Raw genomic sequence first — 16,438 nt, forward strand, 5'->3', positions numbered from 1 at the left:
ATGCTGCTGTTTAGCGCTGCAGCACCCCGTCTACCAGCAGCATCCAGTAGACATACGGTGACATTGAAAAGAGACGAGAAACGTTTTTTTTCCCTTTTCTTTGAGGGGGGGGAAGGGGGTAAATTGAGGACATATTCCCTGAACCACTGGTGACAATGTTTTTGACCCTTCAGGCATTGGGAGCTCAGCCAAGAATGCAAATGCTTTTCGGAGACTGCAGTAATTGTGGGATAGCTCGAGTCCTCAGTACCCCCTCCCTCCCTCCATGAGCATCCATTTGATTCTTTGGCTTTCCGTTATGGTTGTCACACAGCACTGTGTTGAGTCCCTGCTGTGGCTTCTGTCTGTCATAGCCTGGAGATTTTTTTCAAATGCTTTTGCATTTCGTCTTCTGGAACAGAGCTCTGATAGAACTGATTTGTCTCCCCATACAGCAATCAGATCCAGTATCTCCTGTACGGTCCATGCTGGAGCTCTTTTTGGATTTGGGACTGCATGGCCACCCGTGCTGATCAGCACTCCATGCTAGGCAAGCAGGAAATGAAATTCAAAAAGTTCACGGGGCTTTTCCTGTCTACCTGGCCAGTGCATCCAAGTTCAGATTGCTTTCCAGAGCGATCAGAATGGTGCATTGTGGGATACTGCCCGGAGGCCAATACCGTTGAATTACAGCCACACTAACCCTAATCCAACGTGGCAATATCTATTTCAGCGCTACTTCCCTCGTCGAGGAGGAGTACAGAAATCTATTTTAAGAGCCCTTTATATCGATATAAAGGGCTTCATTGTGTAGAGGGGTGCAGGGTTAAATCGGTTTAAAACTGCTAAATTCGGTATAAATGCGTAGTGTAGACTAGGCCTCAATCAGTGCATCCTAAGGCCTAGGCTCCCAGCAGCCAGACACCTGAGAGAGAATTCTCTGTAGTAACTCAAAGCCCTCCTCATCTAGTGTCCCATCACTAAGACTACGATTTAGTCACAGGTGTTTTTAGTAAAAGTCACGAACAACTCATGGGCAATAAACAAAACGTTCATGGCCTGTGACCTGTCCATGAGTTATACTAAAAATTCCTGTGATTAAATCTTGGGTGGATCGGGGGTACGCTGTTGGGGAGGGTTTTTTTGCCCCCAGTGCTTCCCTTGGAAGGCTGTTCCAGAATGTCACTCATCTGATGGTTAGACACCTTCATCTAATTTCAAGCCTAAACTTGTTGATGGCCAGTTGATATCCTTTTGTTCCTGTGTCCACATCGGCACTTCATTTAAATAACTCTTCTGCCCCTGGTACTTATCCCTCTAATGTATTTATAGAGAGCAATCATCTCTCCCCTCAGCCTGTGGGTAGGAGTCTTTGATCAGGCATCTGCTTCTGCATTCTGCTGGGGATATCTGATGTTTTCAGGTCAGAAAGCTCATTTGTTCAGATCTGTACAAATCCCCTGTAAATCAGCCTTGGTGTAGTGTCTGTGTATCTGCAAGGATCAGTGTTACGGTTTGCAAATTAAGGTGGTTTATTCTCAAAACAACTGTGCCCTGAAGTAAAAGGACCAGGAACTATCTTTAAAAATGTGCTCCATCAACAGCTTTGTTCTACTCTAGGACCTTGGTGCAAAGCACACCTTCTGTTCTCATAATGAGGACTGTCTAGTCTTCTGCCAACTGAAATTAAGTATTAATCATTTGTAATCTATTCTTTCTAGGTGCTGAAAAGGGAATGAATGTATAACCCCTCAGAGGACTCCCCTTTAGTCCAGAATCTCACCAGAGAACCAGGCATCAAAGCTCACTTTAACGACTGAGTGGCTCAATCGTAATTTTGAGAACAGGAAAAGAACACCCCTATACATTTTAACAAGCCCTGAATATATTTACGGTAACTGGATTCCCTAGTGTTGGGGGTACTCTTGGCACCAAGGAATTTCAGTTTCAACTCCTTCCCATGCCTTTAGTTTTTTGGGGAGTGGGCTCATCACTCTGTTGATTTCTGTTAATGTATTTTTTCTCTGTGATGAGTGAAGCTGTTAAACAGTGTGCCATGTGCTAATGAGATGCATGCTGCGAAGTTCTCAGAAGTGCCATGTATGAATATATTTACTATATCAGTCCTCTGTGTTGACAGGTTCTGTTTCCCAGTTAGACAAGAGTGAATTTCACTGGAGTGAAATAGCTTTTTCTTTCAACTTACAGTATTTTTCCTCTAATGGAAATGATACAGCTCCTTGAACTGATTGTACAAACTGTGACAGGATGGGATACATCTGTCAAATTACGAACTCCACTTTGTATTGTGTTGAACACAAACCTAACTGTGCCTGAGAGCAGCCTGTAGGAAGTACTGCATTCCAGACAGTGCCTGGCTCAGACATCAGTAAGGACTATCACTATGAGCCATCAAGATCACAGTCTGGTGCCTTCCATAGGATAATGGGTTTCCTATACAGAGGCCAGCAGGTGGGGCAAGCATAATAAGAGGGGGTGTACGTGGAGGAGGAGGCAGTGCTGGAGCACAGGCACAGAGGAGTGACCCTACTTAAAAGTAGGGTTCTGCTTGGTGCAGGGGGCAGACCATCACCATATACAAGGACTTGCCAGAGAAAGGGGATGAAAGGGACCCTACCCAGCTGGAAACATGGTGACATCTTGGACTCTCAGGAGGGGTGAGATCAGACTAGAGGAGGGAGCATTTCAGGACTTCGATTGTTTTCAATAGAAGGGACCCCTGTGATCATTTCTGGCTTCCTCTGTATAACACAGAAGAACTGTAAGTTGAGTTCTTCAACAGTAAAGTCACTGTGGTTAAGAAATTCCTTTGCTACGCTGTGTTCCTTACTTTCTTGCCATGTTGTTCCTGAAATGGTTAAAATAGAATCTCAGAGCGTCCACAGCCTAGATGGAACTTTGGGGGAGCATGAGCTAAGTTGGGAGGTCTCAGACACTGATTTTAGGGCTTAGGGTGGCTGGATGAAGGTGTTCCAGGTCCCAAGGAAAGTTAGACACAGGTGTGCCAGAGGGCTCTAAAGCTAGGAACTGTGACCGGCTTCTACTCAGACCCAGCTTGCTTGGATGCATGTGATCCCCAGCAATTGAGTCCACTCACAATGGACTGGTGACTGTATAGAAGGGTACTGGGTCAGGTTGTAACACAAACTATATAGTCTCAGGAAAAAAAATTCTGGTAGACTGAAATTATGTCTGGGAACAATAATTTAAGGGTAAACTAATATTGTTACACAGTAAACAAAAGAATTCATAAACCATCAGACAAGTTAAAACCATGAAGAGTTAAAAGTACAATAGAACCTCATAGTTACGAACACCTTAGGAACTCTGAAATAATTGTAATTCTGAACACAACGTTATGGTGGTTGTTTCAAAAGTTTGCAACTGAACATTGACTTAATACAACTTTGAAACTTTACGATGTAGAAGAAAAATGCTGCTTTCCCTTTATTTTTTTAGAACTTCACATTTAATACAGTAGTCTACTCTATTTGTGGTTTTTTGGTCTCTGCTGCTGCCTGATAGTGTACTTCCTGTTCCAAATGAGTTGTATGGCTGACTGGTCAGTTCATAACTCTGGGGTTCATAACTGAGGTTCTACTGGATAGAAATGTGCATTTGGCCATTTAGATCACCTTAACTCTGCCCCCACAATGCTGCCAACTTTCCCTTGCCACTTTGTTCCCTGCATCCCTCCATCCAGTAATGTTCCCTGTAAACAGCATGGCCATGCAGCAATCTTGTATATATGGTGCACGTCAGAAACCGTGCTGTTCAAGTCTCCTGTGTTTGGCCCCAGCAGGGATGTGGTGTGGTACTTGAAGAACCTGCTCTGCTCACCCTCCTAGCCCCATGACAGAGTGTTAATGCCCCAGCTCCTTGCTGTAGGGGGAGTGAAAATGCTTCCGGTCTCGGACATGCTCAGCTATGCCTTGTGTGGGGACTCAGGCTGGGGGCCCAGCCAGGCTCTGCAGTGCTGGCAGGATCAGTAGCTGCTCTGGATCTCCTCCTAACAGGGCCAAAGCCCCAACCGCTTCCACCCTCCGGCAGTTGGTTTCCAGAGATGTTGCAGGAAGAGAGCTGCAGCCAGGCCCCTTCCTGGGAGCATCCATTTGGAGCAAGGGGACTGAAACCCTTGATCTGGGGAAGATGTGGTCTGACATGTGCCCTCTCCCACACGGACTCCTGGTCGGGCTCCTAAGACAGCTGCTGCAGAACAAATCGCCTCCCTCAGGGACCCTGCAAATGGGGGCACAGGAATTAGTGTGAGATACTGGGAAGGAGCCACTCTGCACACCCAGCCCCTCTCAGTGCATATGCCCCGCACTTCTTTTGAATTAACTTGCCTGAGGACAAAAATGTAGGACTTGGGAGTTTGTGGGCCACTCAGTTTAAAAGAAAAGAAAACGAAGTATTAGAGGGAATATTGTTGTTCAGTTGTTGGCTTTTGCACGATGTTTCTTTCCAAGGACTTGAGTCAGCAGCCTGTCACTGAGAAATTAAAATGTAGAAAGACCAATGCTGTGAATATTGCCATCCTTGTGTCTTCTCCATCTGTTGTTATATGAGCATTAGGTTTGTAGTCTGACTGTAAACATCTCTCCTTTTGGAGAAGACGACATACTTGTATGGCTCACAGGAGGTGAATGGAAAATGTGACACACACAGCATTGATTTAATAAGTGGTTTCATAGGGAAGTTCTTGTGAGTAGTGTGGTGAAATCTGTAATGACTACAAGTGGCCAGGGCCTAGGTTGTTTAACTCAACATAGAGAATTTCTCTAAGCCCATGCCGAGACTGTATTAGAGGCCAAGAGAACCTTCCTACTGACCTCAGTTGAGACTGCCAAATCCTACCCCAAGGAGCCATCCAGGATGGTAAACAACTTTATCAATCCTGTGTGCCTACAGCCCACAAAAGAACCCAGCTCCGAATGCAAAGAACCATCATCCTACTGTGCAGAAAAGATCACACATTCAGGAATCGTTCTCAGACAACATGGATCCAACCCACCTATACCAGCCAACAAACTATCTGCCTGCATTCCCAGAGCTCAGTACAGTCAGCCCTCAATAGAAGTACTGCACTCCCTTTTGAAAAATTGAAGAGGTTCAGAGAAGAGCCACAAGGATGATTAAAGGATTAGAAAAATTGCCTTACAGTGATAGATTCAAGGAGTTCCGTCTGTTTAGTTTAACAAGGAGAACATCGAGGGGTGACTAGATTAGTCTAAAAGTACCTGCAGGGGGGAACAAATGTTTGCTAGTGTGCTCTTCGTTTACTCCTGGTGGAATGCTGTGCCAAAAAATTAAAAATTCTGCACACTATTTTAAAATTCTGCGTATTTTATTTGTCAAAATAACACACAAAAATCACACCAGTTTCAATTATTTTTGTGATTTATTTCAAAATACATACTTGCTGACAGGTCTGTAACAATACAGAGACAAAAGATTCAGGAAATGTTTTTTGACAAATAGATTCCTTACTAGGTATATTAACACGGAACTCTGAATAATAAATTCAGAACTGTATTTCCCACACCTCCTCAGAAGCAGTGCAAAGGCTCGGGGGAGTCGCGGTAACAGAGGAGCTGAAGAAGAAGGAAGTAAATTGCTGGGTGTGAACTTGGAGGGCTGTTGGATATGAGTGGGAGAAGTATGGAACAGGTTTCGAGTGGGGCAGGGAGGTATTATTCGGGAGCTTCCCCCATGCAAACTCTGGCTGACCCCTATCATCTCCCATTCAGTCAGGCGCATCTGCCCCCCCATGTGTGTCTGTGTCCTCACCCAGCCATTCCCCGTCCTTATGTAGCTCTGCCCCGACCCCATGTGTCTCTGCATCTCCCTCCCCTCATGGCCGTGTGCCTCCACTCCCATTCAGCCCTGCCCCAGTCTGTCCTCCCCCACTAATCCTTATGAGCCCCTGTCTGACACCCCCAGCACCTGGCCTGACAAACCCTGCGAAGGCAGCTCACTCTCTCTTCTCGCTGGCGGGGAGCTGCAACTTTGTTCTGTCACCACAATGTCCTCTGGTGGGCAAAAGGCAGAACTGCAGCAACATTTTGACAGAAGCTTTTTTCTGCACAAGAATTCGAAGTCTGCGAGTCTCATTAAATATGCAGTGGCGCAGAATTCCCCCAAGAGTATTCAGTGTAGCAGAGAAAGGTCTAACATGATCCAATGGTTGGAAGTTGAAGTTAGACAAATTCAGACTGGAAGTAAGGTGTTAATGGTGAGAGGAATTAACCACTGGATCAGTTTACAAACGATTGTGTGGTCGTGGTTGATTCTCAATCACTGACAATTTTGAAATCAAGATTGGATGTTTTTCTAAAAGATCTGTTATAGGAGTTATTTTGGAGAAGGTGTCTGGCCTGTATTTTATAGGAGGCCAGACTAGATGATCGCAGTGGTCCCTTCCCTTCTGGCCTTGGAATCTATGAATAAAGGAGTCTCAACCCAAGACCTGTGAACTAACCCATGCCCTTTCTATCAGGTGCCAGAGAGCCTTGAGCAACTGGTGCCCCTCTTGTCCAAAATAGCCGATGTCTCATTCAAGGAGGGTATCTTCCCTTCCTCCTTAAACACACAATAGTCTGACAAACACTGAAGAACCCCAGAAGATACATTGGTTCTAGTGCTCAGTGTCAAATCTCCGATTTCTAAGAAAGTTCACAGAGAAGCTAGCCAAGCACCAACTACAAGTTCACCTAATTGAAGCTAATCTCCGAGACTGGATCTGGATTCAGGTCAGGACATGGCATTGAAGCAGCTTTAGTGGCATTGGTGGAAGATCATCTGCTGTCAGTGGATAGAAGGCAGATACCCATTCTCATCTCCCTGGATCTTCCTTTAGCATTGGCCATGAGATACTGTTGTCCCACCTTAGAGAGGTGGTGGGGTCCAGGGTAATGGTTTGAATCCATCATGGAAGGATGCTTCCAACAAATAATGGTGGGGAACTGCACCTCCACTATGAGACCCCTCACCTGGATCAATTTTCTTTCCAGTACTTATCAAAATCTATATGCAGCCACTAGATGTACTAGTCAGATAAGTGCCAGCAATATGTAGATGACACACAGATTGACCTATCTTTCACCACGTATGACTGAACCACGACCTAGATGCCCAGTGCTTGGATGAGATCAGCTCAGGGGTGAAGAACAGCTGGTTGAAGTAGAACCTGAGCATGACATGTTATGCTGATGGGTAGAGGAAAGTGCACTGAAGAGCTTGCAGTCTTGCGCTGAAGATTGATGCCCACAGCTGGTCCGTTCAGTCAATATATTGCTGGATTTCTCACTGATGCTGAGCTCTCACATAGCGTGCATGCATGAGTAATGCTTTCTGTCATCTCCGGTTGGTGAGGAACCTATCCTACATTATGGCAGATGATGACTTGGCGCCTTAGTTATTCATGCCTTTGTCACCACTTGTCTGGACTATAGTAATGCTGCATACCTGATTGTGAAGGCATCAACCCTTAAGAAACTCCTATTGGTGCAGAATGCTGAAGCACATCTCCTCAGCAACACCGGCTCCTGCGAACACATCACACCTGTCCTCTACTGTCTGTGCTGGCTTTCGTAGAATATCATGTTCAAAGTCTTGGTCCTTATCTTCAGGGCATTTCCTGAGCCCAGCATATATAAAACCTTACCTAAAGCCCTGGGGTGAGAACTGGTCAACAGCTCCACTCGGGCACAGTGGAATTTCTTAGCACAAGGGTAAAGTCCAACTGTGCAGAAGATGGAGCTTCTGGGGGGAGGGAGTCTGTGGAATGAACTCCCAAATGAAGGACCATCACAAACTTCACTTCCTTCTATGCCAGCTGCCAAGAACACTTCTCGGATCTGCCTTCTTTAATTAATGCAAGCGCTCTGTGTACATTTAAAACATGCACAAAACCCTACCAAAACAGACTGCTCCACTGCACACACAATTCTGCTACTGCAGAGAGATTGAGAGAGAATGAACCATGCATGACGGGGCTGGACTAAATTTATGGCGCTCAAACTCAAGACTACTATACCCGTCTCAGGAGTCTGATTTGTCTGGCGTACCCCAAGTTAAAAATGTCTTGCTTACAAAAATCAGACAGAGAAATACAGAAGTGTCACCACACACTGTTACTGAAACATTGCTTACTTTCTCATTTTACCATATAATTATAAAGTAAATTAATTGGAATATAAATATTGTACTTAATATTTTAGTGTATAGTATATAGAGCAGTATAAATAAGTCATAGTCTGTATGAAATTTTAGTTTGTACTGACTTCGCTAGTGCTTTTTATACAGCCTGTTATAAAACTAGACAAATATCTAGATGATATCTAGACTCATACCGCTGGGTGAAAACCACTGGACTAGATGACCTATTGAGGTCCTTCCCAGTCCTACACTCCTGTGATTTTATATATCCCTTAATACTTTTGCAGTAATGACAATAAAGTAGCTGAAAGGTGGACAAAGGTGCATTATATCAGTAGAGCAATTCCTGTTTGTGAAGGAGAATAAATTATACCAGTTTTGGGCACCTTCATAATGCATCAACACTAAGGAATTATGTTTCTAAATCGAATCTGCAGATAGACATGCTTTCTGTTTTCTTCTTTTAAGTGGGCTACGGACACTTTAAATCTTTTAAGTGTGACCATTGGCACAGACCCCGAAGTTAAAGATGGCAGACCTGTTACCTCCTCCTGTCCATCTCCCTGGAGCCATCGCAGGATATAGCGCCTTTCTAAAGTGCTTTTCACTCACTACAGCTCCCTTGGGTGGCAGGTGAGTTGTTGCTCCTATTTAAGTCTGCTCACAGACTTGCACTGACCGAACTGAATTGGTTCCCCAAAACTGTTGTAGTTACTCAGGTGCAGATCTTTGTGGATGCTCTTACTTTGAAATAAAAGTGGCTAGTGTCTGCAGATATTTGCACCAAAATAACTGTCAGTTTTAATTCACGTCTTTTGTTATTTCAGTACAAGTTTGTGTGTCGATCAACCCTTACTGCGGCCTGTAGAGGTCAAGTGAGTTGCTCATGGTCACACCGTGAATCTCTGAAAGATCCAGGAATAGAACCCAGGAGTCTTGGGTCATTCAGTACTAGCCCCAAATAGATATTTTTATTAAAGATCCTTACTACTGGACTAGAAATCTCACATGCCAGTTCTTCAGTCCCAGTCCTATGCTCTAACCACAAGGAAAAGTCGTCTGAATGACTGAATTGTGAGGGGGTGACCACAGCATCTCACTCCTGCAGTTGGGAGCAGTTTGCTGCCTCCTGCTGCTCCAGCTCCCCTCTCAACCCAGTCCCAATGCAGCACCTCAGCCCCTCTCCTCTGCCCCCCACCTGCATGTGCTCAGCTCTGAGGCACTCCAAAAGCCTGTGCAACCAGCCCCACAACCTTTCCAAATTGTGCTGCCCTGAAGCTGATGTGTGGAGGGAGGTCTTTCTTTCCCATGCTACCCCTCACTCCCTTCATCCAAGATTCAGCTGTGAATTCTTTCCATGACCCCAATCTCACGTCCCTTTGCAACAGCAAAGGATTGTGGGATGTGGATTAGTCCTGAAAGAAACCATGAGTGGGACTTGGATCCTGGGTGAGAAAAGGTGAGAACCACAGTACTAGACAGTGCTTCCTTCTTCCCTGTTTCCATTGTGTGCGCTAAAGACTTATGTAGCCTGAAAGTCTAAAGAGACTGCTTCTCCACAAACTGTCACTGTGTGCTAGTAGCAGTGAGGAGTATGCACCTTCCCTTGGATGTGTACAGTGACCTGATTATTAACAGAGGAGAGAATTGGTTTAGTGCTTGGAGAATCACTCGGTAACGGCTGCTATTACTGTTGTTGGAGCAGGTTTTATTCCAGTGGGAGTTTCTCTAACGGGTACTGCATCTTAGTGAATGAGTTATTGTAATGGACTCTGCTACTGCAATTTGCCTCTAGGGCACTAATGACTTTGAAGCTATGTGGATTTTGTTTCTATCTTAAAAAAGAGACCAGCGTATAATGCATATAAACATGTAAGAGGACCTTAGAGGGTTTGCTCTGTATCATTTTCAAAAGGGTATCTGGGAAAAATATAGCTTGTGGCAGGCTAAGGTCCCCAGAGATACTCCAGGCTGCCTGGATTTACTGCTGAATGTCTCAGCAGATGGAATTTTTCATCCTGTGACCTTTGTGTTCCTGCAGGTATTTACAAACTGCTGCTGTAACTGTACAAGTATTTTGTACAGTGAGTGAAACAAAACCTTAGATCTGTCAGTGTGTTCTAGGTGCATATTCCTGGCCTTTTAAAATGAGACACACAATAACTACCAGTTTGGCTCTTTTCTGAAAGGATTCCTGTAGATTTGTAGCCAGGGCACCGGAACAAGGGAGGGCCAGGGCCAGGGCCAGGGCCAGGCAAAACCCAATGCAAAATAAGAATGTTTCAGCTCTGAAATTCTGCCACATGTGGTGTTATCCACCATTTGAGCTATAGGCCATGTCTACATCTAAAATTTTGCAGCGCTGGTTGTTACAGCTGTATTAGTACAGCTGTATAGGGCCAGCGCTGCAGAGTGGCCACACTTACAGCAACCAGCGCTGCAAGTGGTGTTAGATGTGGCCACACTGCAGCGCTGTTGGGCGGCTTCAAGGGGGGTTCCGGGACGAGAGAGCAAACCGGGAAAGGAAACCAGCTTCCCCGCGGTTTGCTCTCTCGGTCCCGGAGCCAGCCAGCAAACCGCAGGGAAGGAGACCTGCTTGCTCGGGGTTCCGGGACCGAGAGAGCAAACCGGGAACGCCGCGGTTTGCTCTCTCGGTCCCGGAGCCAGCCAGCAAACCGCAGGGAAGGAGACCTGCTTGCTCGGGGTTCCGGGACCGAGAGAGCAAACCGGGAACGCCGCGGTTTGCTCTCTCGGTCCCGGAGCCAGCCAGCAAACCGCAGGGAAGGAGACCTGCTTGCTCGGGGTTCCGGGACCGAGAGAGCAAACCGGGAACGCCGCGGTTTGCTCTCTCGGTCCCGGAGCCAGCCAGCAAACCGCAGGGAAGGAGACCTGCTTGCTCGGGGTTCCGGGACCGAGAGAGCAAACCGGGAACGCCGCGGTTTGCTCTCTCGGTCCCGGAGCCACCCAGCAAACCGCAGGGAAGGAGACCTGCTTGCTCGGGGTTCCGGGACCGAGAGAGCAAACCGGGAACGCCGCGGTTTGCTCTCTCGGTCCCGGAGCCAGCCAGCAAACCGCAGGGAAGGAGACCTGCTTGCTCGGGGTTCCGGGACCGAGAGAGCAAACCGCGGCGAAGCTGGTTTCCTTTCCCGGTTTGCTCTCTCGGTCCCGGAACCCCGAGCAAGCAGGTCTCCTTCCCTGCGGTTTGCTGGGTGGCTCCGGGACCGAGAGAGCAAACCGCGGCGTTCCCGGTTTGCTCTCTCGGTCCCGGAACCCCGAGCAAGCAGGTCTCCTTCCCTGCGGTTTGCTGGGTGGCTCCGGGACCGAGAGAGCAAACCGCGGCGTTCCCGGTTTGCTCTCTCGGTCCCGGAACCCCGAGCAAGCAGGTCTCCTTCCCTGCGGTTTGCTGGGTGGCTCCGGGACCGAGAGAGCAAACCGGGAAAGGAAACCAGCTTGATTACCAGAGGCTTCCTCCTTCCACGGAGGTCAAGAAAAGCGCTGGTAACTGTCTACATTGGATTACCAGCGCTGGATCACCAGCGCTGGATCCTCTACACCCGAGACAAAACGGGAGTACGGCCAGCGCTGCAAACAGGGAGTTGCAGCGCTGGTGATGCCCTGCAGATGTGTACACCTTCAAAGTTGCAGCGCTGTAACTCCCTCACCAGCGCTGCAACTTTCTGATGTAGACAAGCCCATAGACTTGATAAGGACTCTCAGAATGTGACTGTGAAAATATGGGGGATGTTTTGAATAAGGAATACAGAGTGACTAAATTATCCAGCATGCTGATCAGACTAGCATGTGGAATAATAGTCACAGAAATCCATTAGCCTTGTATTTAACAGCAACCAGATGCAAGGCTATATTAGCCAGTAGGCTAGAATACTGAGCCAGAGATGATACTTTTATTGTTTAAAAAGCATTTCTCTTGCCTCACTTGGGAAAAGACTTGTGACTCATTTGAAGCTGCTTCGTAATTTATGAATGTTGTGTATTGATTTGGCTATTGTGCTGGTTTCTGTCTCCCAGGTGCGTTCGCAGCAACCAGCGTTGGGTTCAGTATCTAGGGTTTCCTCTTAGCATTACAAAACACAATTGGCTTGAGCTCCTCCTCCCTCCCCTGAAACTCGAGGAAAACCAAACACCAGCTCTGGGTACTTCTAAGAGGCAATACTTCCCCACTTGCAAGCACTAAGTCTGTGTATAAAAAAAGAAATTTTTTATTAAGAGGAGAGGGAGCCCAGTATTAACTTGGGAAAACACAACAGTGATGCAAAAGTATGCAAACGTTAAGTAAAACATCCATCCCACAATATCTTGGGCAGTAGTGCTTCGCATTAGTTTCTCCCACTGCAATGTGAAAATCACAAGACTCCATAAGTGCGTTCGGGTGGGTTCACCTCATACCCAGAGGGGGGAGGGCACGGCTGAGTGATGCCTCTGCTTACTGCTGTCACTATCCCCTTTGCCTTTGTCTGTGATGCCGTGTTCTGAGGTTCCACCACCTAGCTCAGTCCTTAGTGATTTCACTGGCTAGTGGGGAACCTCACTGCTGCTGCCTCTTCTGCATTGTCTTTCTCAGCAACACTGTCCCCACATTGTCTTAGGGCTCAGCCCCTAGACCAGCTTATCAAGATTTTAGCTCGAGCGACCACCGAGAAACAAGGGGTCTCAAGTCCAGTCAGCTGTCTTTAAACCCTGGAGGGGGAAGGTCAAATGGCAACTGAGAAAACAGAGTCTTTGCCACCAGGTTAAGAGCATCTGTCCCAATCCCCACGCCAACTTTCACTTGGATTTGGTATCACTGCCTGCTGCTTTGCAAGTGAGATTGAGGTAGGGTGACTGTCCCCCCCACTTAGGGCCAATTAAGTACAATTCTGCTGCCCTTTAGTCCTACAGTAAGGATAACAATATTTCACTGTCCCTGCAGCCAAGACTTATGTGAATTTTAACCCAAAACGACCACAGTTGATGACTCTGGCAAAGCAGGTATGTATGCCTGCTGATCACCAAGGGAAAATAGGTGTCTCTCTGCTCTTGAGGTCTTTTCCCCCTAGTTCCTAAGTAGGTGGTAGGGGAGAGGTCATTCAGACAACTGCCTTACACTGTATTGGTTTAACTCAACTGGAATTTGTTGGGAAAAACAGGCATGAGGGAAAAGAATGGCTCAAGATTAAAGCTGTCTGGGAATTTTCACCAAAACTGTTTGCCCAAAAATTGTCAGTTTCTTGAAACTGAAACTGTTTGCAGGAACATACCAGGTTCGCCAGAACTCGTTGAAAGGGTTTCTCAGGCTGAGGATGGAATTTCTGGTCAGAGAGTGAAATAGTTGTGTTTCTTCATCAAAAACTGTGAAAGGTTTCAGTTTTTTCTTGATACAGAAAATTTCTGAATTCTAATATTCACAGGACGGGAACACCATTTCCCACCCAGCTCCACCCAAGGTAGCCAGCTCTTAGTACGTGCTAAACAACCTCTCTGGCCACCCTACACAACTGGTTTGGAGCAGAACAGGAAAAAGCCTGTGAACTCAAAGACAAAAGAAATCTGGGAAAACTGAAGAGCGGTAATTCTTTGGGGAAAGCAGACTGAGACATGGGTCCCAGCTAGGGAATCTGGGGAAACTAGGCTAGATCACCATCCCAGGACAGTAGGGCTATAGGTAGAATGGACGGTATGTAGACTATTTTAAATCCCCTTTTTTTCTCTAAAAAGATTTGTTCCTACTACTTAAAAAAACCCACAACTCTTAAGAAGGCTGCTGACTGCACATTATTGATCACAGACTCCTGAAGGGAAGAAGGTGTGTGAACTCAGACATGTGGGGTGAGAATAGTTGGTACACGGGGCCTAGCCTAAGAGTGGGAGAATTGTAGAATTCCACCCTGCCAAAGGTAAAGGCCTGAGGCCTGACATTTCAGAGATTCTATGGCCAGAAGGGACTGTTCTTACCATCTAGTCTAATGTCCAGCATAACGTGGGTCAGAGAATTTCCCCAAAATAATTCCTAGAGTAGATCTTGGAAAACTATCTAATCTTGATTTAAAAACTGTCAGTGACGGAGAATCCACCACAACCCTTGTTAAATTGTTTCCAATGGTTACTCAGTCTTACTGTTAAAAATTTATGCCTCATTTTCAGTCTGAATTTGTCTAGCTTCAACTTCCAGCCACTGTAACATATTAGACGTTTCTCTAGTAGACTGAAGAACCCATTATTAAATATTTGTCCCCGTGTAGATACTTTTAGACTGTAATGAAATTATCCCTTAACCTTTTCTTTGCTAAACTAAATAGATTAAGCTCCCTGAGTTTATCACTCTAAGGCATGTTTTCTAATCCTTTAATCATTCTTGTGGCTCTTCTCCTCACCGCCTCCTGTTTATCACCATCCTTGAATTGTAGGCACCAGAACTGGACACAGTATTCCAGCAGGGGTCATACCAGTGCCAAATAAAGAGGTAAAAATAACCTCTCTACTCCTAAATGAGATGCCCCTGTTTGTGCATCCCAGGATTGGACACAGTGTCATCACATAGGGAGTTCAACTGATTATCCACCATGACTCTCAGATCTTTTTCAGAGTCACTGCTTCCCAGCATAGAGTCCCTTATCATGTAAATATGGCCTACATTCTTTATTCTTGGATGAATACATTTACATTTAGCTGTATGCAAATATGCAGTTTGTTTTTGTCCAGTGTCCAGAGTGATCCAGATTGCTCTGAATCACTGACCTGTCCTCTTCTGTATTTACCACTCTCTCTATTTTTGTCATCTGCAAACTTTATCATGTTTTCTTCCAGGTAACTGATAAAACTGTTAAATAGCATAGGACCAAGAACCGGTCCCTATGAGACTCCATAAAATGACAATTTCCTGTTTATAATTACATTTTGAGACCTATCAGCTGGTCAGTTGTAAATCTATTTAATGTGTGCCATGTTAATTTGATATCTTTCTAGTTTTTAAATCTAAATGTTGTGTTGTACCAAGTCAAATGCCTTGCAGAATTATATAATCATGGAAGTGTAGCATTGGAAGGGACCTCAATATGTCATCTAGTCCAGTGCCCTGCACTCAAGGCAGACTAAGTAATAACTAGACCGTTCCTGACAGGTTCTTGCCTAATCTGTTCTTAAAAACCTCCAAATGATGCAGATTCCACAATCTACCTAGGCAGTTTGTTACAGTGCTTAACTACCCTGATAGGAAGTTTTTCCTGATGTCCAACCTAAACCTTCCTTGCTGCAATTTATACTCCTTGGGGAACTCTGCATAGTTATGCAATGTAGAATTTGTGTAGAATTAATGTTCTGTGCAAAATTTCATTTTCCCCCACAGAATTGGGACTGCAGAGCTCCTGGGCCACCTTTAGGGGCCGCTGGGCCCTGCAGAGCCTGGCTCGCAAATAGAGAGTGCTGCCAGGGGGAGGGGGAGCTGGAGGGTTCCTGGCAGATACAATTCACAGATCGCCTTGAAGGAAAGAGGTGGCATTCAGGAAACTTCATACAAGTCAGGGACGCAGCATCAGGCTGTTTCTCCCTGAGCTCTGGGGAAAAGGGATGCAGGCGTCTGGCTGGGGATGCCCCACACAGCCACCTCCACCACCCCCAAATATCCTCTCCCAGTACACACACCCTTCCAGCACCCCTTTAGCTTCCCCTTCCCCTGACAGTGTCCTCTCTTCGGGAACACCTATATGGTAACCCTACAGGAGCAGGGCAAAAAATTGACGATCGACTAAAAGACCAAAAGGACAGAGCTTTCTCCCAAGATGTGCCCAGCTGGCATGTGTGACACATCCAGACTGATTGCTCAACAATGAACAGAGAAACAGAAACTGGATTGTTGTAGGGGTTTGTTTAACTCTCCTCTCCTGGGGAAATATTTTTTGCCTGTATTGTTACTTGCTGACGATAAATTTAGCAAAATAATTGGAACTACTGTGATATATTGCTTTATTTTGACAAATAAAATATGCAGAATTTTGCAGAATTTTAAAATGTGTGCAGAATTTTAATTTTTGGGGGGCAGAAATCCCAGGTGTAAATTTGAGTCCATTGCTTTTTGTCCTATCCTCAGAGGTTAAGGAGAACAATTTTCCACCCTCCTCCTTGTAGCAACCTTTTATGTACAGTACTTGAAAACTTTTATCATGTCCCCCCTCAGTCTTATCTTCTCCAGACTAAACAAACCCATTTTTTAAATCTTTCCTCATAGGTCATTGTTTTCTAGACTTTTAATCTTTTTTTGTTGCTTTTCTCTGGACTTTCTCCA

At 45.8% G+C, this 16,438-nt stretch overlaps 1 protein-coding gene across 4 annotated transcripts in view; it reads left to right on the plus strand.

The window, feature by feature from the left end:
* NDRG3 (NDRG family member 3) overlaps nucleotides 1–16,438 on the plus strand; it is a 120,824-nt gene that overhangs the window by 44,286 nt on the left and 60,100 nt on the right. For 2 of the 4 annotated variants that reach the window (XM_030533132.1, XM_030533133.1), the window contains exon 2: nucleotides 8,629–8,793. The exons of the other annotated variants lie outside the window; for them this stretch is intronic. In XM_030533132.1, the coding sequence (XP_030388992.1) occupies nucleotides 8,690–8,793 (104 nt within the window). In that variant the 5' untranslated portion in view covers nucleotides 8,629–8,689. The remainder of the gene's footprint in view (nucleotides 1–8,628; nucleotides 8,794–16,438) is intronic. 4 annotated transcript variants of the gene reach the window in all.

Source organism: Gopherus evgoodei, chromosome 14, assembly GCF_007399415.2.
Source record: "Gopherus evgoodei ecotype Sinaloan lineage chromosome 14, rGopEvg1_v1.p, whole genome shotgun sequence".
Taxonomy (NCBI): Eukaryota; Metazoa; Chordata; order Testudines; family Testudinidae; genus Gopherus; species Gopherus evgoodei.